We start from the raw sequence: 24,269 nt of genomic DNA on the forward strand, positions 1-24,269 counted from the left end.
CTGATGTGTTAATTAACTTGCTAAAAGCATTTATCAAGATCTGCTTACAGTGTTTGCTGGGTTCTGCAGGTACGTTGCCTTAGGAGTGTCACTTGTGCTGAGACTTCATGTTTGTGTGCATTACAGTAAGAAGTTGTAATTAATTTACCCTGCTAAGATGTGTGTGTTGTTGCATGGTCAGGAAGGCCCCAGTGATGCTCTGGAAGTGATTGAGGTGTTAATTTAGAGCTTGATTTTCATGTCTCCACATGATTTTTTTTTTATTTAACTTTTAACCTGAAGCTTAGCGTAAACACCGACTGTCTCAACAGCAGCTTTACTCTTGTAGCACAATATGGATTCCTTGCACATCTTTCTTCTCTAGTGCATGCTCTATAAATAAATGCCAAAATAGGACTTTTCCCTTTCGGTCTCATAATCTTTCTGGAGGCTCCTGTCTACATGAGGTTGCAGTTCTGGTGGCAGGATGAGCAATTTTGGATGCTCGAGGACTGGTGCATACTGGGGGACACAACCGCTTTGCCAGGAAAGTATTTTGGAGTATTTTGTACGTGAGAGGTCATGGGAGGAGAGACTTGTCTGGGATGACTTTATGTCCAGGTTGTTTCCAAGTAGTGCAAAAACATCTCACAAATGGTGGTACGTACACCCAAATACATACATGTGCTTCTATATTCACGTTTGTATAGTGTGATTAGGGCACCCATGTTACCGCCTGCTTGTGTTTAGTGCCCTGTCTTGGATAAGGGAGTTGTTCTCATTTGCAGGGCCTTGGCTGTTCCCTTCTTGACCTGGCTTTGTGTTCAATCCAGTCTTGAAGTCAGAGTGATGAGTTGTAGCATGTTTGTTTAGTTTTTGCCAGTGGTTAGATCATGTTAGTGAAAATGAGGTGACTGTGAGTTCAGCTGTGGGCAAAAGGGAAGACATTTGCTGCATTTGTTCACCTCTTGTAGGGATGCTTGAGGAAGAAGTGTGATTTCTATTTTGATGAAAACAGCCTGTGAGAGCTAAACAAACATTTTAGATTCTCTCATTTATAATTTTTTTTCCCTAGCTTCTGAGTTATTCAAGATTGTTGTTCCTCATAATTTTTCCAGAATGTGTTTGTCCTGAAAATTGTGTGTTTGTGTATGTCATAGCTAATTGCTGGAACTCAAAAGAATGGAAATAATTATAACTAACAGTAGCTTCCCATGTAACTTTGAGTAGCTGTACATAATCACATTTCCATCTGGATCTGAAGCTCAAATCCTTTAACAGGTAACACCCATCCCATAAACTGCAGTGGGCTTACAGGAGCTGCTTTGAGCTTTCATGGAGATGATAGGTTAGCTTGGCTGTCTTTGGCTGGATGCGGCAAACTTTGTATCAGCAAATTATGGTCATTAAAAATCCTGATGTTCCTCCTTATGCTGCTCTGAGGCTTAATGAGGCGGCCCTACTTCTGTAGAGGCATTCAGCTGCTTTTGTTAGATGAAGGGAAGCCCAAAACTACTTCGTATTTTTCATGAAACCACAGACTGCATGGGAACAAACCTCTGGGTTTGCAGATCTGTGCGGGGTGGTTGTGCTGCATGCTGACACAGGAGACCTTTTCTAGCCTGTGTCATTAGCTGGCTTTTGTGAGCTGTGCCACATGTGAGCTGTACATGGCTTTTGAGCAACAGACCGACCCTTCCTGCTCTAGAGCCACATACTCAAAATTGCATCTTCAAGACTGCCTAGCAGTTATCTGAGGAAGATCTTGATTTAGCAGTTTGTATGGATAGAAGACGGGATGGCAAATGATCTAGGAAGGGACCATGTAGTTTTGCTTGTGTGGCAGCTGATGGTTGTATTAGACTTGAGGGTGCAGTGTGGATCTGAGTGGGTGGGAAAATTGCTGTGTGTGAAGTCGTAGCAAAACGTAGACTGCTAAACATTGATAAAGCAGGGGACTTGAGGATTACCCTGAGCTTGAGATGACAAAGACTTGGCAGTGAAGTTGCTGGACCAGAAAGAAGGAGTCTTGGTAAAGACGACAGATGAGGAGCAATGCCCATACTCCAAAAATTAGGAGAAAAGCACCTGACAGCAACAGGCCTGCCTGTAGTATCTTAGAAAGATCTTAAAACAGATACAGAGGAAAGATCTGTTGCAGATGTGAAGGTGAATGGGATAAAAGGAAACATGGTTTTACTGGCAGAAGTGTCAGGACTAATGGCGCTGCTGCAGAGATTGTTTTGAGTACAAGAGGTATAACTTATCTAGCTGGGTTGAAGCAAAGCATTTGATAGTGCGAGAATCTCTTCCACAGGCTTGGAAAATCAGGAGTAAAGTAGAGTCTCAGGCAGACACGTGTTTTGGCTAGAAAGCAAGTTGTGTTGAAAGGATGTTGTGGATGGAGAGAGCTACTGGTCATGGTCTTTGGTGTCTGCTCTTGCCTCTGGTCCTGGACTTGATAGTGTAGTTCGTTTTAGTTATCTTGCTTGAAGATAAAAATACTTAACTCTGGTTTTGGCTGATGAAGTTGAGTGGGGGTATTACTCATGAAATCGGGTCATTCTACAGGAAGGAGTGAGATACGAGCAATCACAAGTCAAAAGATCACTTTGGCATAACAAGTTACGGCCTGCCAGGTGGGAGCTGTAGACAAAGATGTGCAGCTTGGCAGCAGCAAGAGCTGGAGGAGCACATGGTGTTGTTTATGGCTGATAGATGGCAACTGGTAACACTGCAATATAACAGTTGCTCTGGATCCAGTGCCCTTATCTTTGGAGGACCTGGTGGACTGAAGCAGTAAAAATGGGCTTAGGTTTGTTGATTGTAGGTGCAAAAGGGACTAGGGACAAAAACGTTCTTTGTAGGTGACTGCAGGAAAGGAGCTGGTTATAGTGGTTGATGCAAAGGCATTTCTGAATTATGAAAAAGCGATGGTGATGCTAAGAGTGGGGAGAATGCTTTTGAGATTTTCGTTATAGATACTGCCATCTCTCGCTGCATTTGCTGGAGATCTGAGCTGGAACAAATGTAGAAGAAAGAGGGTTTGCTTTCCTCCAGTTGATTTACTGAAGCCTGGTTTGAGGGGTTAAAAGCCTTTGGTTTGATTTATCCTAGAAGTATGACAACACTAGAGAGGGTATTTTCTGTCTGATAAATATCGGGGTGGAAAAGTTGTTTAAGTTAAAGGACAAGGCTGAAACAGAACCAAAGCCATAAATGATCTACAGCTGCCTTGGCAGTACCCTTGATCTTGAGTGTTCTCTTCTAGCAGATCATTACTTGTTTGATTTTGCTTTTAGCTCCTGTGGCTCTTGGCCAGAAGTACTGAAGGTTTCAAGAAGTACCTTATGGACTGTTAAACATGGTGTATAATGCAGGAATAAAAAGCTGTATGAAGAAGGAAAGTTTCTGCTCTAATGCATAATGAAGTGTAGGTCCTTGTGCCTTTTTCCTCACTTGTGACCTTATGTTGTGGTTTTATTTATAAAAGCTTTCTGTTCTCTGATTAATTCTAGCTGTGTGTTGGGGAATATGGTTCTAGGTACAAAATAATCACTACTGGCAGAGTTAGTAAGTGGCAGATTGGTCGGGAAAAGAGGACTGAGTAAAGAATGTTTCTGCAGAATTTTGCCAGTGTGATAGAAGAGGAAAAAATTAGGTTGGATTCCTGAGCAACCAGCTGTGGCTCCAAGTAGTTTTTTCCAAGACTCAGCTTGAAAGTAAAGGTCTCTCCCAGCTCTCCAAGACATTTTCCCTTCATTTATTAATCACAAATCAGAACCCTTCAACACTGTGGTTAAAATATTGAACTGCTTTAGGGGCACAAATGTGATGCTAGTGCTTTTTTTTTATGTTCATGTTTAAAAGTGCCTTCAGGGATTTTGTTAACTTGGTTTTACTTTGCCCTCATAAAGAGTCAAAACTTTAAAAATAGTAAAAGGCTCTTAGTGTTTGCTCTTACTCCTGGGACATCAGGAGCTGATACTTCTAGTTTAACTGGTAGTTCAGAGGCTGAAGGTAGGAGGGTCTACCTTCAGGCTCTAATGTAGGTCTTGGGAGAGGAACCATGCATATCTAATACTGGTTACATTTAATTTCCAGGTGATGGAATATGAGAACAGGATCAGAGCTTACTCTACACCAGACAAAATCTTCAGATACTTTGCCACTTTGAAAGTCATAAATGAGCATGGTGAATCGGAGGTTTTTATGACACCGCAGGATTTCGTGAGATCAATAACGCCTAATGAAAAACAACCGGAAAGTAAGTGATGTCTGTGTAGTAATTGGAGGAACTAATGCAGCCAGGGGGAATAAACTTTACAGTCTCTGCTTACCTGATCTTTAAACTTCCCATCAAACATTTATGTTGTTGAGTATTGTTATGTTCAGAGGTATGGCACAGAAGGTGGGTTGCTGTATGATTAGGGTGCTGCCACAGCCAAAAAAAAGCGATGCTCTCAATTATAGCAATGCGACAGTGTGCAGGAGGATAAACAGATACAACAAATGGAGGAGCAAGGCAGAAAGTTACCAGTGCAGCTGTGAAGGATCTACTTTTGTCTCTCCAGATGGGTCTGCAGATTGTCCATGCTGGCTTGAACCCAGTTGGCTGGCAGCAGTGATCTTTCAGGTTCAGAAGTGTTGCTCCTGGTATGTTTCTTTGGAGCTTCAAACTGGGGATTGCTATGGCTAGGAAGCACCTCCTGAAGCTATCTATTCCATCTCCATGCTCCAAACCTAAAATTAGCCTAATCCCTCCTGTGTTGCCTGAAGTAGTATTGCAGCATGGTAGGTCTCATTGGTATGAGCCCTTGAGGAGTAGATGAGACTACTTTCTCGTATATTTAACAGTAAGGGTTTACCTTCAACTGGAACACTTCAAGAATCGTTCATAAGCCTACAAAAGGAGGTTGCTTTGGCAAGGAAGAGCTTATGAATAGCAATGAAACCCCTAGCAAGAAAGGGGTCCAGGCAGCCCCATGTTTGTGGCTGAGCTGTGGTGCTGCTGGTCAGGGTGTGGCTGATCTCCGCCAGCTTCAAATTCCCTGCATATTGCAGGGAAGCAGATCAGCTGTGGTGCCTGTGGGGGTTTGGGAGGCAGCAGGTGGGAGAGCAGACACTGTTTTCCTGGTCTGGACAGCTGTGTCCTGAGTGGTAAGAGGCAGGTTTTTGTGGGGTGGCTTTAAGGATTTTGCCTATCTTTTGTTCTTATAGGAGATTTGTGTTTTAGGTGAGACATAGGCAGTCAGGTTTCCTGGTCTCCCAGTTTATCTCAAAGAATGAAAAGGGGTTTTGTCAAATTAAAACTCCTTTCTGCAGGCATTAATGAAGAACTTCAGCCCTCAAATGTTAAGTTCTTGAGCGTGGGGTTTATGTACAAAGTGTGAAACTGTTTTGATATCTTCCATGACAGCTCTTTAATGTACACTTGTGCTTAGAAAACAAGGATATGAAGTGTGTGCAGAAGGGAAGAAAAAACAGTCCTGGCATTAGTGTTAGATGCATGTTGGTAAATTGATGTTTAGCTTTTCAGCAAGTCCTGAAAATGGCTGTAGTTCTCATATGAATACATGGTTTCATCTTCAGTGAAGAGGTAGTTTAAGCAATAAACAGAAGATCATGTTCACAGATGCTGAAATTGTGTGCTACCATCTTACTTACCTAAAGCTCCTTGAATTGGTACTTTGAAAAGCAGTAGCAGTACTTTGAGTGCAGGTCTTCCCATGCAAGTAATGTTGGGGTTTTCTTGTCAGCCAGCTTAAGAATAGAGAACATCCTGTGTTTAATTTCAACACATCTGATTCTCTTTTACTTCTTCTATATGTGCTTGGTGCATTTTAAGGCGTGCAGAAAATAGGTGGAAGAGTGCTCAGAAAATACCTACTTTGGAGACAAGCAAAGGTGACTAATGGGAAATAATTTGTCAGTGTTAGCCACTAACTTCCCAATGTAAGCATTATCCTGGCTAGGCCATCTGCTTAAATGGCTCTGTGAAGCCTGTTGTGGCTTTTAAGTGACACAAGGCAGACTATACAGGAAGAGAGTTGCCTTAGTGATACTTACAGATGCACTTGGAAAGTGGAATGAGATGGAAATTGAACTTTCGCTGCCCATCAGCAGGCAAAGCATGAGAGTGGGCATTTTAGGTCTTCTTGGCTTGAAAGTATGTCTTGAGGGCTGTAACTGTCACAGACTTGCTTCTAGATGAAGCTGCTGCTAGAATGGTTCTTTTCTACTAAGTGCTGTATGTCATGACAATCACGGTAAATGGTTTTTTAATTATAATGAACAGTAGAAGAGTAAAATGCTAAATGCTACAGTAAAGTCAAACCATCCATAACCTTGTTCCCAAAGGTTTTCAAATCTGGTCGTAACAAAAAAAAAAAAAAACAAAACACCAAAAAAAAAGAAAACCAACAACAAAAAAGTTGTCTTGTGTGGTTTGTGGTTTTTTTAACTCAGAGGTTAAAAACAAAGACTGTACCTGCTCACCAGATTACAAACTTTACATCCGTCTAGCACTGTTGACTCATAAGGCAATCAGGATTATGGATCAGTAAGGAAATGCTGGGGCTGCTTTCTCCTTTAGTTACCATTCAGGTGTGTCCTCTGCCCTGACTGGAGCATTCCTCCTTCATCTCAGGGCGTTCCTGCAGGTGGTGATGTAGCCCCTTGTAAATCTGCTTCAGGTAGTGACATAGCCTGCTGTAATCGTACTAGCTTGGTACAATAATGCTTGAACTGAATTGGGGATTACTTTGTGCAGTCCCACTGACTGCAAGGCTTTCAGTGAGTAGTATTTGTTGGTGGGTTTGTCTGGTGAAGCAATTGGCTTCTGGACCTGTGAATTAATACGATCCTACTTAAGAGGTCTGAGACATGAGGAGGACAGGGGCTGCTCTGTCTGTTCAAGCTTCTGCTTGTAATTTCAGCAAGTAACTTTTTGCTAATGCGTCTGCTATTTTACAGAAAGAAAATACTATGGAATATAAATGAAAGGGAGTGATGGGGTATCTGAATCCCTGTTGTATTTATTTTTAAACTGCTAATCGACTTCGAGGTATCATATACCTGACTCATTTGTATGGATTACATAGGGAAAAGTTGATTTACTGTCAGTAAAAATGTCAGCTTAATTCTACACTGTATTTTGCTGGTTTGGGGAAAATGAATGCCAATTCATTACCTCCTGTAGATTGCTTTCCCCAGTTCAGTAAAATTTCCTGCCATAGCTTTCCCAAGTACGCAAGCTGTGCTTAAGGTGTGTCACATTCTTGCTGAGCTTGGAACTGTCAGAATAAGACAAACAATGGCATTAAACTTAGAAGCTGCTTTGAAAAAAAAGTCTTTCTATGCTGTCTGTAAAGTTCAAGTGCCAACAGAAGTGTGGGCAGTGATATCTGCTCCCTGCAGTCCTGTGTTATATTTTAATTCCCGCCTCCTCTCATACCTGAGAGAGCTGTTCTCCAAGGCTGGATGAGCAGGGGTGGTTTCTTCCATCCATCCCTGCTGGTGTTTGTTTGTCCAAACTCAGCTGAAAATACTACCTCTCAGTCTCTGGTAGGAAGGGTAAGGGTTTGTAAAAACCTAGTTGTGAATGGTGCAGCTCTTTGAAGACAGGTGAACTGCTGAAAAAGATGCATGAAGCTGTGACACTGGCAGGAGTGCTGTAGCTGCCTGATAGTGGCAGATCGTTGCTGGCACATCCTCTGTAGTCTTAGGTAATTGTTGGCCTGCATGAACATTTTCAAGTGCTTGGACTTACTTGGTGATGGCCTGCGCAGTCCTCCTGTCTTTCCTAGCCTCTGAGTTACCTCCATATCCCCAGCTTTCTCTGGGTCTGTTCTGCACTAATTGTTTTCCTGGAGAAAGTGAGTATCTTGAGCATCCTGGGCTAAGAAGGAACTGTGGCATACTCAGCCAGTGCCAGTAATTAAAAGAAGTAGAAAATGCTTCATATCTTATCGCAGCACACTGTAATGACAGGTTACACCCAGATCGGTCTTGCTTTTCCATCTCAGTGTTAACCTCACTCCTGCCACATGAAAGATGCCTTTCAAGATCCACCATGCACTGCAGCAGTTCAGATATCTGAACTCTTGGAAATGGCCTGGAAGGTGTGTGTGTTTTGGGGGTTGTTGTTGTTGTGGTTTTTTGTGTCTTTAAGAAACCACAGACATGCTGTTGAAGCTCAGCCAGGAGCAGCAGCTGTGCCTCTGTGCAGAGGGTGGTGTCAGAGGAGAGGAACTGTGAAGGACAGAGCTGATGTCTGGTGGCTTGCTCAGACCACATAGCTTGATTCTCCGTTTTGGAATGGTTTGGGTTTTATGTCTGGATTTCTTAAGCAGCTGAGCACAAGCTGTCTCTGGTCTATTTGCAGTGCTTGTGTGATTATTTACTATTTTGTGTTAAATTTGTAAAATATGGATCTGATCTTTTGTAGAACCAACAGTCACGAGCTGTGACAAGCACTCACCTGGCCTGGAGGGGAGGGGGAAGATTCCCTAGGCTTGTACAGATCCCTGAAGTTATACAAAGTGTGCAGCTGAAATGCTTAGACTCAGAAGGAAACTAGAGATGCTGAACTTGCCTTTGGTTTGTTGATGGGTACTTCTGTGTTCTCTCCCAAATACATCTGCTGGAGAGGTCTTCAGGGAAAGAATGCGAGTGAGAGGGGGAGGTAGCTTGATAGTTATCTCCTGAACCAGGAGGATAAATAGATACGGCTTGGGGTTTTTCTGTGAAAGTACATCATTCCAAGGCAAGAATCATCTTTGAGCCTGTAATGCCTGACACAAGACCCCAGGAACCTAGCCAAGGAGGAGCGAAAGGTGCATTTATGTGCATGCTTATGTGATAGTTATCAGAAGAAACAAATTACTGCAGCTTTCAGTGTAGGTGACAGGTTGGTGTGGATGATCAGTTGTGTTATGAAGGCATACCTCATAGAGACTGACTTGCCTGTTGTAGGAGGGGGTCAGATATGAGCAAAGTAGTTCCTTGAATAGAACAGTTCTGGGCTTTAATGCAAACCTGAGAGTGTTGCCCCTTGAGAAATCTCAGGCAGCTTATTGTTCGCTTGCAGATTACATTCTAAATTCAGGGGAGAATATTCATAGAAAAATCAGAATGTGGGTTACAGCTTTGGAGGGGAAAACTGAGCCCATCATTTTCTTCTTCCATAACGTAGTATGTTGCATGTTATGGTTACCAGGCTGTTCTTCAGTCTTGGTCATTAGCCCTTTTACTCATATACTCGCAAGAAAAAAGAGTCCATGTTATATATTGAGCAACTGGAAAGAAAAAGCAGATGATAAGTAAATGTTACCCAAATAATGTGAAAAATCTGACAAGGCTATCAAGACTGGAAGGAGTTGAAAAGGGTTTTCTGTAGTGGAAAACTGCTGGCATCCCAGAGGAAATCATGATGGTTTCTAATTGATCTCAACTGTGTTCTTGGCATAATAGAATCGTTTTTTCTGGAAACCTGTTTGTTAAAATATTTCTTAAACAGCAGTCTATAATCTGCTGCTCATGGCTGCTGTTTTTCTTTCTTGTTTCTTTTTTTAACAGGATGACATTAGCTTAGTAATTGTTTAGCTATTAATCAAGTGTGGTAATTGGGTAGTTTTGAGTGAATCTGTGGAATGTATGTTTTCATTAATGAGCAGAAATACAATAAGCATTTGACTTCAGATTTTATTAGAGCTGAAGAAGAGTAACAGCAGGTTATTTTGTGTTTTTTTCCTTTACATAAATAATTCCTTCTTCATTAAAATATCCTTCCTAGCCTAGGAAAAATAAGTAAATGTAGAGAATATGGTTTTCCTGTTGAACACCCTATTTTCCCTATTGTGGCAAGTAGTGAGTACAAATCATTTTGGCTTATTTTGAAACAGTTTTGATTTTAGTGCTGTGAAAGTACCATCACATGAATAAGAGTGGAGGCCTATATTCTTAGTATTGGTGCGTAAATGGTGTCAGTCTAATCTGAAATAACAGCTCTAGTGATGCTGTTTGCTTAGGTACTCTACCGCAGTGCTGCTGTTTCTTTTGGTCCCCTGATACCACCTTAGGTGGTATCAGAATTTGTAGGAGTAATACACAGTGGTACTTAAAGATTACAAGCAAGCTGGCTATGGTGAGCAAGTTAGGAAATCATTGCAGGTCACCATAGGCACTACTGAAGGTGACTGGCTGGTGCAGAACCCTTGGCTGGGGGAGCAAAAAGGGATTCAGTAATCCAGACGTGTAGTAAAAGGTGAGGCGTTGTGCAGTTGTTGATGTAAATAAAAGGCATATTCTGGGCAGGTCATAGTGAAAGTTCTGAGTTTGTTGAAGCAGAAATGCGCACCAAAATGCAGCTGATCTGAGTGGTCACTATGCAATCTGGAGTAGCTGTGGGGTGCATTGTGCTGCTCTTCCATCCCCGGAAAGCTTCGTGAAGCAGCCAGCTGTCCTCCTGGAAAGACTTCTGGTTCTCATTGCCATCTCCTTTGAAGGAGATCTTTTAATCCATTCCTGGGAGAATGGTATTTCATCTCCTGCTTTTCAGTGAAAGATGGAAAAGCTCTTTTTCACTGTTAAACATGCCTATTCGCGTGTGTTCCTGCAGCTTGTTAGCAATAGGCCAGCCAGGATCTATTTGTTTTACGAGTGTATCACAGACAATCCTGCAGTAGCTTTAACTTAGCACACTGTCTTTCCATGAACGGGTAAGTAATAACTAACATTTTTTCCTTTCCTTGTTCAGATGTCCTAATTCCTGCAGTGTTTCCATTAGTTATTCAGCCTACGCAAACACTGAATTCCTATTGTAATGTTTCAGAGGAAAAGTCTTTTTTTCATGTAACACAGAGAACACCCCCACAGGTATCAAGCAACAGGCCGTCTTTTTTTCTTTTGACAACTTTTAAGATCGAAGACTCATAGAAAAACACATAGCTAAATCCATAAAAAGAACATAAACTGTATTTGAAAAAGGAAGATGTATTGAGTAAAACTATATGCCTTGAACTCATAAATGCCATAAATCACCTTTTGAATAGCACCTGTTAGGATCTATGGCAAGGTGAATTTTATAGAGGAGCTTAAGCATGCAGCTTAGTTAATGCAGCAGAGCAAAGGGGGTATTGTTGTGCATGGCTGGGAGAAAGGGTGAATGTAAAACACTGATGTGAACCAATATTCTTGTGCTTGCAATAGAATAACAATCTTTTAGGCTGGAAAAGACAAACCTTTAACCTAGCACTGAAAAGTCCACCACTAAACCCCATGTCTATAAGTGCCACATCTACAGGTCTTTTAAATACCTCCAGGGATGGTGACTCCACCACTTCCCTAGGCAGCCTGTTCCAATGCTTGACAACCCTTGCAGTGAAGAAATTTTTCCTAATATACAGTTCCTAGCACAATTTGAGGCTGTTTCCTTCTTCCCTGTCACTTGTTACCTGGGAGAAGACACCACCACCCACCTGGCTCCATCCTCCTTTGAGGTAGTTGTAGAGTGGTAAGGTCTCCCCTGAGCCTCATACTCCAGACTGAACCACCCCAGTTCCCTCAGCTGTTTCTCACAGGACTTGAGCTCCAGACGCTTCATCTGTGGTGGTGTTCTTCTCTGGTCCGCTCCAGCACTTCAATGTCTGTCTTGTAGTGAGGGGCCCATAACTGAAGTATTGGAGGGGCAGCCTCACCAGTGCCGAGCCCAAGGTGATGATCACTGCCCTGGCCCTGCTGGCCACACTATTGCTGATACAGGCCAGGGCATGCCATTGGCCTTCTTGGCTGCCTGGGCACAAGCTGGCTCATGTTCAGCAGCTGTCAATCAGCACCCCCAGTCCCTTTCTGCCAAGCAGCTTTCCAGCCACTCTTCCCAAGCCTGTTGCTTTCCCTGGGATTCCTGTGGTCCAAGTGCAGGACCTGGCATTGAGCTTTGTTGAAGCTCACACAGTTAACCTTGGCCCATTGATTCAGCATGTCCAGATCCCTCTGCAGAGCTTTCCTGTCCTCCAACAGACCAATGTTCCTGCCAAGCTAGGTGTCATTTGTGAATTTGCTGAGGGTGGACTTGATCCCCTCATCCAGGTCATCAGTAAAGATATTAAACAACACTGTTCCCAGTACTGAGCCCTGGGAAACACTGCTTCTGTCACCTGGTTTAACTCCATTCACCAGGGCTGTCTTCCAGGGCATGCTGATACAGTAAAATGAAAAGAGGCAGCAGCATAAGTGACAAAATTTAGGGCTATATTTTCATATAAATGTCTCTCCCCGATCTCAAAGACATGCATAAACCAAGGTTATATATTTCCTTCTCATCAGATGTGATTGTGTAAAACAAGGTTGACGTGATACAGGTTTCTGTAACAGCTGTGGTGGTTTAAGCAGTCTCTTCTGCAAATAATGAAATGCTTGGAGCTCTTTGGATGCAGCTACAGAAAAGCTGTGTGTAAGTAAAGGTCCGTCACTCTTTCTTTCCAGGCATACCAGGTTACCCAGACACTTTGTTTTTCCATGCCTTTTTGTTATATGCGGTAGCAGTCAAGGAAATACATGAAAACCAACATCTCTGTGCTTAGGTGAATGAGGCTGGAGCAAATCCCAGTCTGGAGGCAAACTACCCTGTATTCAAAACTCCTGATATAGTCAGTGTGTTCTTTTGCTGACCCCATCATTATTGTAATTTAGTACTGTTAACTATTGTGGTGCCTTTTAGTCCCCTCCAATTATACCCTCCCATCACCTCCCATTTTGCTCATCTCATGTTAACATCTGTGGAGAACACAAAGTTTATAATGTTAGCCTCTTTAGTACAGGTACTGGCATTCTGCCTTTTTACATGTCATTTGTCTGGTTTTAGTAACTATTTTATACATACATACAGAGTTGTGTATATATTATTTATTTTGTTATGTATATAATCTATATTTAGAAATATGTATGATATTTAATTTATATGTACATGCAAGAAAGCAGTTTTTAGTTCATGTTTTCTTGCTATTTATCTACATGAGCATCAATTCATTTTGAGTCTCCTGTTTGCTTTCCCAATAGTAGTGTCCAGCTGGGGGGGTGAGAAGGTGCCAGTAAGACATGCTTTCACTTGCTATTTTTAGCCCATGTTCTTTCTTAGCTTTACATGAGTACATGTATAAAGTCAGGATATGTCTTACAGCACTATTTCCTGGCATTGGAACAGGAGGTGTTATTGAGAAATGACTTTATTATGACACATGGGTGTAAGCTAAGCTCAGTTTAGCAGTCGGCATCCAAATGGATGGTCAGGGACGAGCTGTGACCAGATAACATGTCTCTGGTAAAATCAGCACATTTATCAAATGAGTCTTGCCTCTAAATGTGACGATACTTACTGTACTGTATTTATACCTACAACTTTGAGGAGGACAAAATTCAGAAGATGATGATTAAAGTCTGAAAATGTATTTGAATGCACAATTTTGGCTCTGTCAGGCACACAGAATATTGAGAAGATGCTTTCTGGATTGATTATTCACAAATCCACAGAGCCCTTTGACAACTGCCTTGACCTTTGAATTGATGATGGAGGAATATTAGCTGCTTTGGTTCAGAAAGGTCGAGGAGGTCACCCTGGTGAGATTAATAACTAAACTTTCAATACTTAACCATTATGAACCTTTCCAATAGACAGGGTTTATTATCTTCTCTCATGAGTTGGAGATGCAGCAGGCATGGGAAAGGTTTTATTGGGTTATTTCCATATTTTCTTTTTTTTTTCCTAATTTAAATTGAAATGAGGATGTGATAATTATCATAAACATTGGCAGAAAATGCATGGGACGTAGCTCTGCTGAGCAGTTTTATTCTTCAGAGAACCAGAAATTGGCCCGTGCTCTCCCGGAGGCCTGGAAGTTCTCAGTTTGAGCTCTGCTTAATCTCCTCTCAGGGTGCATCTTCCTGACTTTGGATTGCAAAGCTCAGATAATTAATCTTCCAGAATATTTTTGTTATCTTGCTTATATGTGCATTCATAAGTGTACATAAAGCCTGCTGGGCTCTGTGGATTAGATTGAGAGCTCTCTGCCTAAACTCTGCAAATGCTGGGATTTTTTTTTTTTCTTCTTCAAGATAGAAAAAAACATTTTGTAATGGTATGAAAGATTGAATTTACTGGTATAAATAACCATTTTTCCTGCTTTTCTCCAAAATGCCCTTCTAGCTAAAGCTATCACCTTCTTACAAATGTAGATACAACTTATCTCCTTCAAAATCTATTGGCAATTTTATACTAAAATATGTGTAAGTTTTGGATTTATTTGGGAGTATCCTAATTAACTATGGGAGTAATTATTTGTTTGCCCATTTGTGAGAAATTCAAAAGGTATTATTAAAAACAGTAAGAGTTTTATGAACATGCATTTACATGAGACATCACAGGCAAAATGTTTCCCTAGTAATACTGCAGAAATTTTCTACATTGGGATGGGGATTTCGGGCTCTTGAGAGGTGCTAGGAGCTGTGCTCTTACTGTCTCTGACAGAAGAAGGCTTTCTTCTCTGATGCCATGAGTTTGTTGACTTTCATTATCAAAATACAAGGTAAAAAATGCACAAAGCCAAAAAGATTTCCTTTTGTCCTTATACTTTCTACTGATGTTATTCAGAAAATGCATTTTGCTTTCTAATCCTCACTCGAACAGAAAACCCAAGTGCTCACTTCTACACTCTAAGAGCATGTTTGGTTTTTCTTTTTCAGACCTGGGCCTGGATCAGTTTATAGTGAAGCGCTATGATGGGAAGGTGAGCATAATAGACTATTAAGTCTTTATATTATTCAGTGTTTCCTGTTCACCTAGATTCCTTTAGTTACTACCTGAATGTGGGGTCTAAGTTAAATGATGTATCTGACATATTCTCTTTTGAGCTTTTCTTGTTTAGTAGCATTGCAGTGTTTTTTCTGTAATGGCAGAAAGTTGGGTGGTGGTTTTTTTTTAGCAGTCTTATTTTAACGTTTACAGACAACATATTGTCTCTTCCTATATACTGGTAGGCCAGCAAACAGGTTGTAATCATGTTTTCTTGCTGCTTCTTTATGCCTGTATGAGAGTCCCATGAGTTACCCCATTTGAAACTCCTTTGACCTTTTCCTTCCAGACTCATCTCCAGATTTCTAAAGGAAGGAGACACTCTTGTGGTTTTTTTTACCTGCATACCAAGCATTTGTTTCCCCCTCTTTCAAACAGCATTACTCCATTCCCCTTTCTAACCCTAGGTCCTTTCTACAGTGGTACGCAACTGTTCTGGATGTTTGTGCTGTCATGATACATGTTGGTAAAACGTTGGGCATGATCTGATCTAGTTTTGTCTGCTTGCGTAAGAGGAGCCACATAGCATCCAACCTGTTATGGAAACCAGAGACCAAATTAATCACACCGTAAATCCCACTGGTATGGAGGAGTACAGTAAAGACAGCTCTGGCCCAAGAACTAGCAGCTCATATCAACTTCTTGATGCAGATAACTTCAGGTTACTTAATTTTCCATCATTTCACCATGGGCACATAATGGTATTCCACCTTTATAGCAATATTTTCATTCCATCTGTATCATCTGAAAATAAAGCTTTTGTGTTTCCAAAGGGAAGTCAGCATCTGATCCCTTCATTGCTGAGTGATGTACCTGACATATAGTGTCAGGATTTACAGAAAACCTTGACACTGAAAATAAAAAAAGTATTTAAAGCTTTATATAAACACAGCGTGGGCTGAACACATGCAGTTCTCTGTCTTGTTTCGTGTTTAGTAGGGAAAGGTAAAGACATTAAGGGTATCAAATACCTGGTGCCCCTGTCATCAGCAGTGTGCAAGTGTTCTGGTTGCCCAGGCAGCAGAGCAAGATTTTGCTTGAAAACAGGTAAGTGGCAGCTAGTCTTCTGGCAGTTAGTTTTGATGCATAAAACTACAAAGCATGTTGTGAAGGCTTATTTTCTCCTCCCTGTGTCACAAACCCAACTTCTGCTTTTTTTTGTGATTCAAAAAAAAAAAAAAAAAAAGAAAAAAGCCCCAGCCAAACAGAAAGTGCGTATAGTCTTTGAAAAATATCAAATGTTTCTCTCTTTGATTTGTGCGCTCACTTTTGTCATTTTATCTTGTAAAGCTATCACACTCATCCCTTAGGCTTTACATACACGAGATTTGTTTGTAGGCAAGAAATGCTGGATTCCACATTAGTTTTGCTAATCATTCGTCTGTTCCTGAGCACTCCGCAGTTGGTTCCTATCACATTGGTTAAAAAAAGTCCAGAGATGATCCCTTTGCAGAATTCAACCTTCTGTTCCTCTGTCCTTCAGCACCTAGGGCTTGAATTGCAGCACATCTGGATGTCGTGGACAGTCACCACACAGGGGTATTGAAAAGCCACAGTCAGTGTTTGATATGGAGTTGCTATTTATGTTAGGGATAGTCTGGAGCGTGTGGAACTTTGGGGAGAGGTGAGCAGTAAACAGAGTTTGTGGGTCAGGGTTAAAGGGAAAACAGCAATGGGGGCATTATTGTGGGGATCTGTTACAAACTGCCTGACCAAGAGGAAACTGTGGATAAAGCAGTCTATAGACACATAGGAACAGCCTCATGCTCGCAGGCCCTTGTCGTCAGGGGAATTCAACCACCCTGATATCTGTTGGAGCGACAGTACGGCCCGGCACAAGCAATCCAGGAGGTTCCTCGATTGTGTGGAAGACAACTTCCTTCTGCAAGTAATAGAGGAGCCGACAAGGAGAGGTGCCATGCTTGACCTTGTGCTCACCAACAGGGAAGGGCTCATTGGAAATGTGACGTTTCAGGGCAGCCTTGGATGCAGCGATCATGAGATGGTCAAATTTGAGATCCTCAGGACAGTGAGAAGAGCGTGCAGCAAGCCCACTGCCCTGGACTTTAAGAGAGCAGAATTTGGCCTCTTCAGGAGCCTGGTTCCATGGGAGTAAGGTTCCATGGGATATAGACCTAGAGGGCAGGGGGACCCAAGACCGTTGGCTGATATGCAAGGATCACCTACTACAAGCTCAGTAGTGTTGCATCCCAACTAGAAGGAAGTGCAGCAGGAGGGCCAGGAGACCTCCTTGGATGGATAAGTAGCTGCTGAGGAAAATTCAAAGGAAAAAAGAGGCTTATAAAAGGTGGAAGCAAGGACAGGCGGCCTGGGAAGAGTACAGGAATGTTGTTTGGGAAGCTAGGGACCAGGTTAGGAAAGCTAAGGCCCAGTTAGAATTGAACTTGGCTAGGGATGTTAAGGATAACAGGAGGGGATTCTATAGGTACGTAGCAAATAAAAGACAGACTAGAGACAGTGTAGGCCCCCCCCCCCGGAAGCTACTGGGAGAACTGGCTACACAGGATTTGGAGAAGGCTGAGGTTCTTAATGACATCTTTCCCTTGATCTTCACTGGTAAAGGCTCTGACCGCACTACCCAAGTCTTGGAAGGCAGACGCAGGGACTGTGAGAATGAAGACCTTGGACCCACTGTAGGAGAGGATCTGGTTTGAGACCATCTTAAGAACCTGAACATGCACAAGTCCATGGGTCCTGATGAAATCCATCCACGGGTCCTGAAGGAGCTGGCAAATGAAGTTGCTAAGCCACTGGCCATCATATTTGAAAAATCATGGCAGTCAGGTGAAGTTCCTGATGACTGGAAAAAGGGAAATATAACCCCCATTTTCAAGAAGGGGAAAATGGATGACCCGGGGAATTACAGACCAGTCAGTCTCACCTCTGTGCCTGGCAAAATCTTGGAGCAGATTCTCCTGGAAGTCATGCTAAGGCACATGAAAAACAACAAGGTGCTTGGTGACAGCCAGCATGGCTTCACTAAGGGGAAATCCTGACTGACCAATTTCGTGGCCTTCTATGATGGGGATACGGAACCGATGGACAGGGGTAGAGCAGTTGATGTCATCTACCTGGACTTGTGCAAAACGTTCAACATTGTCCCACACGACATCCTTGTCTCTAAATTGGACAAACATCAATTTGATAGATGGATCTGTCGGTGGATAAAGAACTGGCTGGATGGCTGCATACGAAGAGCTGTGGTCAATGGCTCAATGTCCAGCTGGAGACCAGTAACGAGTGGTGTTCCTCAGGGATCAGTGTTGGGAACAATCTTGTTCAACATCTTCATCGCTGACATGGACAGTGGGATTGAGTGCGCCCTCAGGAAGTTTGCCGATGACACCAAGCTGTGTGGTTCGGTTGATACGCTGGAGGGAAGGAATGCCATCCAGAGGGACCTTGACACGCTTGTGAGGTGGGCTGATGCCAACCTTATGAAGTTTAACCATGACAAGTGCAAGGTCCTACACCTGGGTCGGAGCAATCCCAGGCACAGCTACAGGCTGGGCAGAGAAGAGATTCAGAGCAGCCCTGAAGAGAAGGACTTGGGGGTGCTGGTCGATTAGAAAATGAACATGAGCCAGCTTCAGTGTGCGCTTGCAGCCCAGAAAGCCAACCGTATCCTGGGCTGCATCAAAAGGAGCGTGACCAGCAGGTCGAAGGAGGTGATCCTGCCCCTTTATTCTGCTCCTGTGAGACCTCACTTGGAGTATTATGTGCAGTTCTGGTGTCCTCAACATAAAAAGGACATGGAACTGTTGGAACAAGTCCAGAGGAGGGCCACGAGGATGATCTGAAGGGTGATCAGGGGACTGAAGCACCTCCTGTATGAAGACAGGCTGAGAAAGCTGGGGCTGTTGAGGCTGGAGAAGAGAAGGCTGCGTGGAGACCTCATAGCAGCCTTCCAGTATCTGAAGGGGGCTGTAGGGATGCTGGGGAGGGACTCTTCATTAGGGACTGTAATGACAGGACAAGGGGTAATGGGTTAAAACTTAAACAGGGGAAGATTGGATTGGACATAAGGAGGAAATTCTTAACTGTTAGGGTGATGAGGCACTGGAATAGGTTGCCCAGGGAAGTTGTGAATGCTCCATCCTTGGCAGTGTTCAAGGCCAGGTCGGACAGAGCCTTGGGTGACATGGTCTAGCGGGCAGTGTCTCTGCCCATGGCATGGGGGGTGGAGCTAGATGATCTTGAGGTCCTCTCCAACCCTAACTATTCTATGATTCTGTGATATACCCTGCTTAGTGCACGTGCATAGTGACTGTGCATAGTCATCTGTGCTGTTAGGATCTTACCGTTCAGCATGGTGAAGATCTGTGCTGGCTGAAGGCTGGAGAAAAGATATCATTTGCCTTACATGCTGACCACCATTTGCTCTGACCTATAGCAAAGTGAAATAGCTTTTTATGTAACTTACAGATGCTGGTTATGCACTTGGATGTCTGCCTGCTGAGGTTTGGGTAATCTGAAAGTGAGGCAGCAGATTTAGGGAACTGCGATGCATTTTCTTTATTGTTATCTGCTTTCGGGACCTATTTTTCCCACAGTCTAATAATACCCTAGAAGCAGTTTCCTCTGATAATGAAGAAATAGAGGTTCCCATTTGCTTGGCTGTCTGCTTAAAGACATTTTGGGACTGGTTAAATCTGGCTGTGAACATTAGGGTAGCAGTAATGTCCAGGCAAGAGGGTAATTTGAGAAGAGTATAAATAAGTTGGCCTTGGGTCCCCCCTTGGTAATGAAAGACACTGACAGTAGATTGATCTGTCTGATAGCATCTTGTTCTCATTTACTGCTTGCTTTGGGTTTCAGTTTAAAAAACAACACTGTCTTTACTCAATCAAGCACCAACTGAGGTGCTGTGGAGCTGAGCTTACTCATTCAAGTTTCACTTGCATAGTAGTACCTGAGAAATAAAACCCTTTTGTATCTCTTCCTCCTTCCATGTTTCCAACTGTGTATTCCTGTTGTGTTACCAAAGCATCCTTGTGATTCAGGCTTCTGCTCAGAAAGTAATAGGCCTGTTCACTGGAAATTTCATTTTTAAAGTGAAGGGAGTTTGTGAGCGGTCAGACACAAGAAAAATGTGGTACTGAAGGGTACTGAAAATACGCAGGCTAGATCCTGGCTGAAAAGTAGAAAAGAGAATTAGTCTTAGTTCCAAGCAAAAATGTACACCCAGGGTTGCTTGCAAGTAAAAATCTAGAAACAGATTCAGTTCAAAGAATAGTATCAGCTGTGCAATCAGTTGCATTTTAATTACATATTACAGGATAATGTTTAAAATATCAGTGTGAATTTTGTGCATGTATGTTAGATTTAAATGCTACAGCATTAGTAAGCAGATGTATGAGCTGCTGTTTTCACAGAACCAGTTTTATTTACATAAAACTACAATCAAAACAACAAATTGGCTGTCATGCAGTGATTGGGACCAGTCTTGCCAAAGGATTTTATGGAGTGATGTGACTCTGTATTGTAATTGTGTCGGGTTTCTGAAGCATCTTGCTGTGCCTGTGATTGAATGCTATGGTGAGAAAACTGCCCCTCCTTCTTCCTAGTGATAATTTGTAGAGTTGATGTGGAGGGAGGTAAATGTTACTGCCTTATTAATGGGAACAGCGCTTCTGTAATTTGAGACTAACGCTTTTTCTTCACTCATTGCAAGACCAGAACCCCTGGAGACATTCATCCAGCAAAAGCCCTTGATCAGATCTGTTTGTCAACATGAACTCATACCTTTCCTTTGACCTGCTGCTGGGCTAAATGTGTAGGGAGGTAACTGTACCTGTTTTTTTTTTGTCTAAGTACGGTGGTTTCTCCCCCAGGGAAGCAAGCTCTGGAAAGCAGAAAAAAAATGCATTGTTTAGTATCTGTTCAGGGTAGGAAAAAAAACTTGTTATTCAGTCTGCAAATATTTCAAAGTGTTCATAGTGAGCCTGAACTAAAGGCTGATCTCAGAGTAGACACAATCTAATGTGTATCTCAGGGTGCTGTGTTGCAAAGGTGTCCAGACCACAACTGTTCGTCTGCTGCATTTCCACTGTGTCTATTTCCTCCTCTTGTATTTCAGCAGTGGAAAAGCAAAAGCTTTTTTAACCAATCTATAGGAAAAAATGTCATGTTGTCCTTTTTCTTGTCCTACCGTCCTGAAGAGCACGTCTCTGGTTAGGAGGAGATAAGTTTTATTTAAGATGTTTATTTAAGATGTGCTGTTTCCTTGCTTCATAATACTTGTTAGGGCTTAAGAAAGGGCATTTTTGAGAGTCATGTGGAGATGTTCTTTGCAAATTTGATTTTTCAAACTGAGGCACTGGGTTATTTCATCACTCACTGCGTGCATCTTGCTTAGCAAGATGATAGTGATGAATAAACTCAGTAGTATGCATCTTAGCACATGTAATGTGGCATAAGCTTCATGAGTGTTACGGAAGTTGTAGTGCAAATTTTGTTTAAAATTTTGTTCTTTCATGCACTCTTTGTTTAGTTGATGGGGTTTTTTTTGGCTTATGCATTGATCATTGACAAGCTTAATGTGTCAAAGAAAAAAAGAAGTGATGCCGTCAGTGGTGTTCCTCTAATGCATGAACTGCATACCCACTCTGTTCACAGCAAAATTGCATCCTGTCACCTAATTCATTTGGTGCTGTTCCCATCCTGGTGAGCCAGCACAGGGGATTTCCCAAGTGTCCCACAGCTGAGCTTTCAGCAATGCAGCCTGCTGGAAAGGTGTAGGCAGAGGCAGAAAATGGTTGTGGTGAGTGCACAGCTTAGATCTGTCTTTGTGCAGGTGGGTGCTTACAACAAAGGTAAGATGTGGTGCTTTTAAGAGACCTCTAGCCTATTTAGGGAAAGAAAATAACACCAGAACATGCTAGGTGGCTTATTAGTGTAATACAGAATACACTTGACTTGCTCTTTTTGTTCTCCTGTGGGGAAAATTTCTTGCTACTGCTTAATACGAATAAAAGCCTTCAAGCTACCAGCAATAGCTTACCCTCCTGCTGCCGTTGCTGCAGTAAGTAATTACAGAGGCTTTCAAAGCCCTCTAATTAAATTTATGAATTAAAGTATTTCCTGCCAGCATTTATATTTACATCTCTAGATGTTGGGGATGCTGTAAACAATGCAGAGCAATAGCAAGATGAAGTAATATACTTAAGATGTTTTACTGGCCCTTAAAAAAGCCATCTGAAATTTGTTTCCACTACATAATGCAGGTTTGTATTATGGACCAATACTAGATCCAGTCTTACTCAACTTAGTCCTCAGTGTCCTGGATGAAGGGACAAAGTGTACGCTCAGCAGGTTTGGTGATGATACAAAACTTGGAGGAATGGCTGGTATGCCAGGAGGCTGTGCTGCCATTCAGCGAGTCCTGGACAGAGAGTCAGGTGGAGATTATCCTAGTGAAGTTAAGCAAACACAAGTGTAAGGTCCTGCACCTAGGGAGGAATAACCCTACGCAACCAGTACAGCTTAAAAGCTGGCCTGCTGGAAGACAGATCTGTGGAGGACTTGGGCATCCTGGTGGACAACAAGTTAACCATGGGCCAGCCATGTGTATGTGTACCCCAGGGGTATCCTGGGGTGCCTAAGGAAGAGTGTGGCCTCTTCTGCTACTATACCCTGGTGAAGAGTACTGCATCCAGTTCTGGGCTTCCCCATACAAGAAAGACAAGAAACTACTTGGAGAGGGTACAGCACAGGGCTGAAGAAATGAGCAGGGATCTGGAGCATTACTCTTACAAGGAAAGGCTGAGAGAACTGTGTCTGTTTAGCCTGGAGAAGAAATGACTGAGAGGGGATCTTGTCAATGCATACAAATATTTCAGTGGTGGGTGTCAGGAGGATGGGACAAGATTCTTTTCAGTGCTGTCCAGCAACAGGGCAAGGGGCAGTGGGCGCAAACTTAGACACAGGAAGCTCCATCTGAATATGAAGGAAAGCTTGTTTACACTGAGGGTAGCAGAGCAGTGGAACAGGCTGCACAGAGAGGTTGTAGTGTCTCTTCTGGAGAGATGCAAAACCTGTATGAACACAACCCTGTGCAGCCTGCTCTAGGTGAGCCTGCTTTAGCAAGGGGGTTGGACTAGATGATCTCCAGAGGTCCCTTCCAACCCCTACCATATTGTGAAGTTATGGAAGAGACAGTTCTTGACTGTAATAGTTTCTGTAAACAAGCAGAGGTGCAGTTTATTGCAGATAATCAGCAAATCTGAGTTGAGCTGAGAGAGTTTTTCTTGTCTTGACTTTCTTTGCTGACACCACTGTCGATGTCTGTGGGTTTCTTTTGCTTGTTAGCTTTCTCCTTCCAGCCAAACTTTGCCCTCCCATCTGCTTTGGTTAGCAGTTTTGAATTACTTTTATGTTCCTCACTGCTTTTCCCTGTTCAGTGGGTGGACAGTGAGCTACAAATTCTCCTCTTCATTTGCTTTTAATAAAGACAAATTTAATCAAAGAAAAGACTTGCTTCTAACAAGTAAATGCTTGGTGCACAAACATCCCTGTGGACACCTGGGTTACTTTATGTCCACATACAGAACATGGGTCATCCTTTCCTACGTCTTCTACCATAAGTTAATGGTGTATCAGTTTTGACAGAGCTCTACTTGCAGTTATCTTTTTGTACTGCTAATTCTGTTGCTCATTTTCACAGGGCTTGTTTGGCAGACACTAAAATGCTCTGACTGCTCTCTGTCTTCTTTTATTCTGGTTTCTAGGTACCTGGTGGATGTTTCTTCCAGCTACTAATATCTCTGATACTTGTGTCTTTATTTTTATTATGATCTGGGGTTCTTTTGGTGTAACCAAGAATTACCTCATTTTCTTCCCTTTTCTAACTTTCCCCCCTTCCACCAGGATTTCTGGCAGGTACAAAGCAGACAGCATGTGCTTTGATTAGTTTGTGCTTCAGACCTCATAATATGCACTTTACATGTAAAAGGGACAGTGTATGCTCAACCCTTCTCACTACTCCTTTAATAAATAATCCTGAATCCTTTCTTTGATCCTCAGTCTAAAGGATTTATATCAGAATACTTGAATTTGGCTTGTCCTCAGGGTAACTGTTACTACATGGCTTTATTAACGGGAAACTCTGAGCAATGCTCAGATGCGTATCTCTCTGCCCTCCTCTTCTCATGGTGTCTTTTGAGGCTTCTGACTTACTTTGCAGCTTGATGAGACTGTGATAGAGCTGACTATGGAAAATGGTGTTTTCTGCTCGGGGCCACATAGTTACATTCTGTGAGAAAGGACAGTCCTCTCTCTGGCCAAATGCTGTGGGGGAAACATCATGTATTTAAATGTAAGTTTGGGGAAGATTATTTTTTCAAACTTTTCTTAAGTTTTTCAAGTTACAGAACTATGTAGGGTGAGCTATTTTAAAGAATATTTTAGGAAGAAGATACTT

At 42.4% G+C, this 24,269-nt stretch overlaps 1 protein-coding gene across 2 annotated transcripts in view; it reads left to right on the top strand.

The window, feature by feature from the left end:
* Positions 1-24,269, top strand: part of MICU1 (mitochondrial calcium uptake 1) — a 108,265-nt gene that overhangs the window by 26,468 nt on the left and 57,528 nt on the right. For both annotated transcript variants that reach the window (XM_061373869.1, XM_061373870.1), the window contains exons 5-6: positions 4,084-4,246; positions 14,719-14,762. In XM_061373869.1, the coding sequence (XP_061229853.1) occupies positions 4,084-4,246; positions 14,719-14,762 (207 nt within the window). The remainder of the gene's footprint in view (positions 1-4,083; positions 4,247-14,718; positions 14,763-24,269) is intronic.

The sequence above is a fragment of the Neopsephotus bourkii genome, unplaced genomic scaffold (genome assembly GCF_033783945.1).
Source record: "Neopsephotus bourkii isolate Nb327-2 ecotype Australia unplaced genomic scaffold, CSIRO-AGI_Nbou_v1 NB_1634, whole genome shotgun sequence".
Taxonomy (NCBI): Eukaryota; Metazoa; Chordata; class Aves; order Psittaciformes; family Psittacidae; genus Neopsephotus; species Neopsephotus bourkii.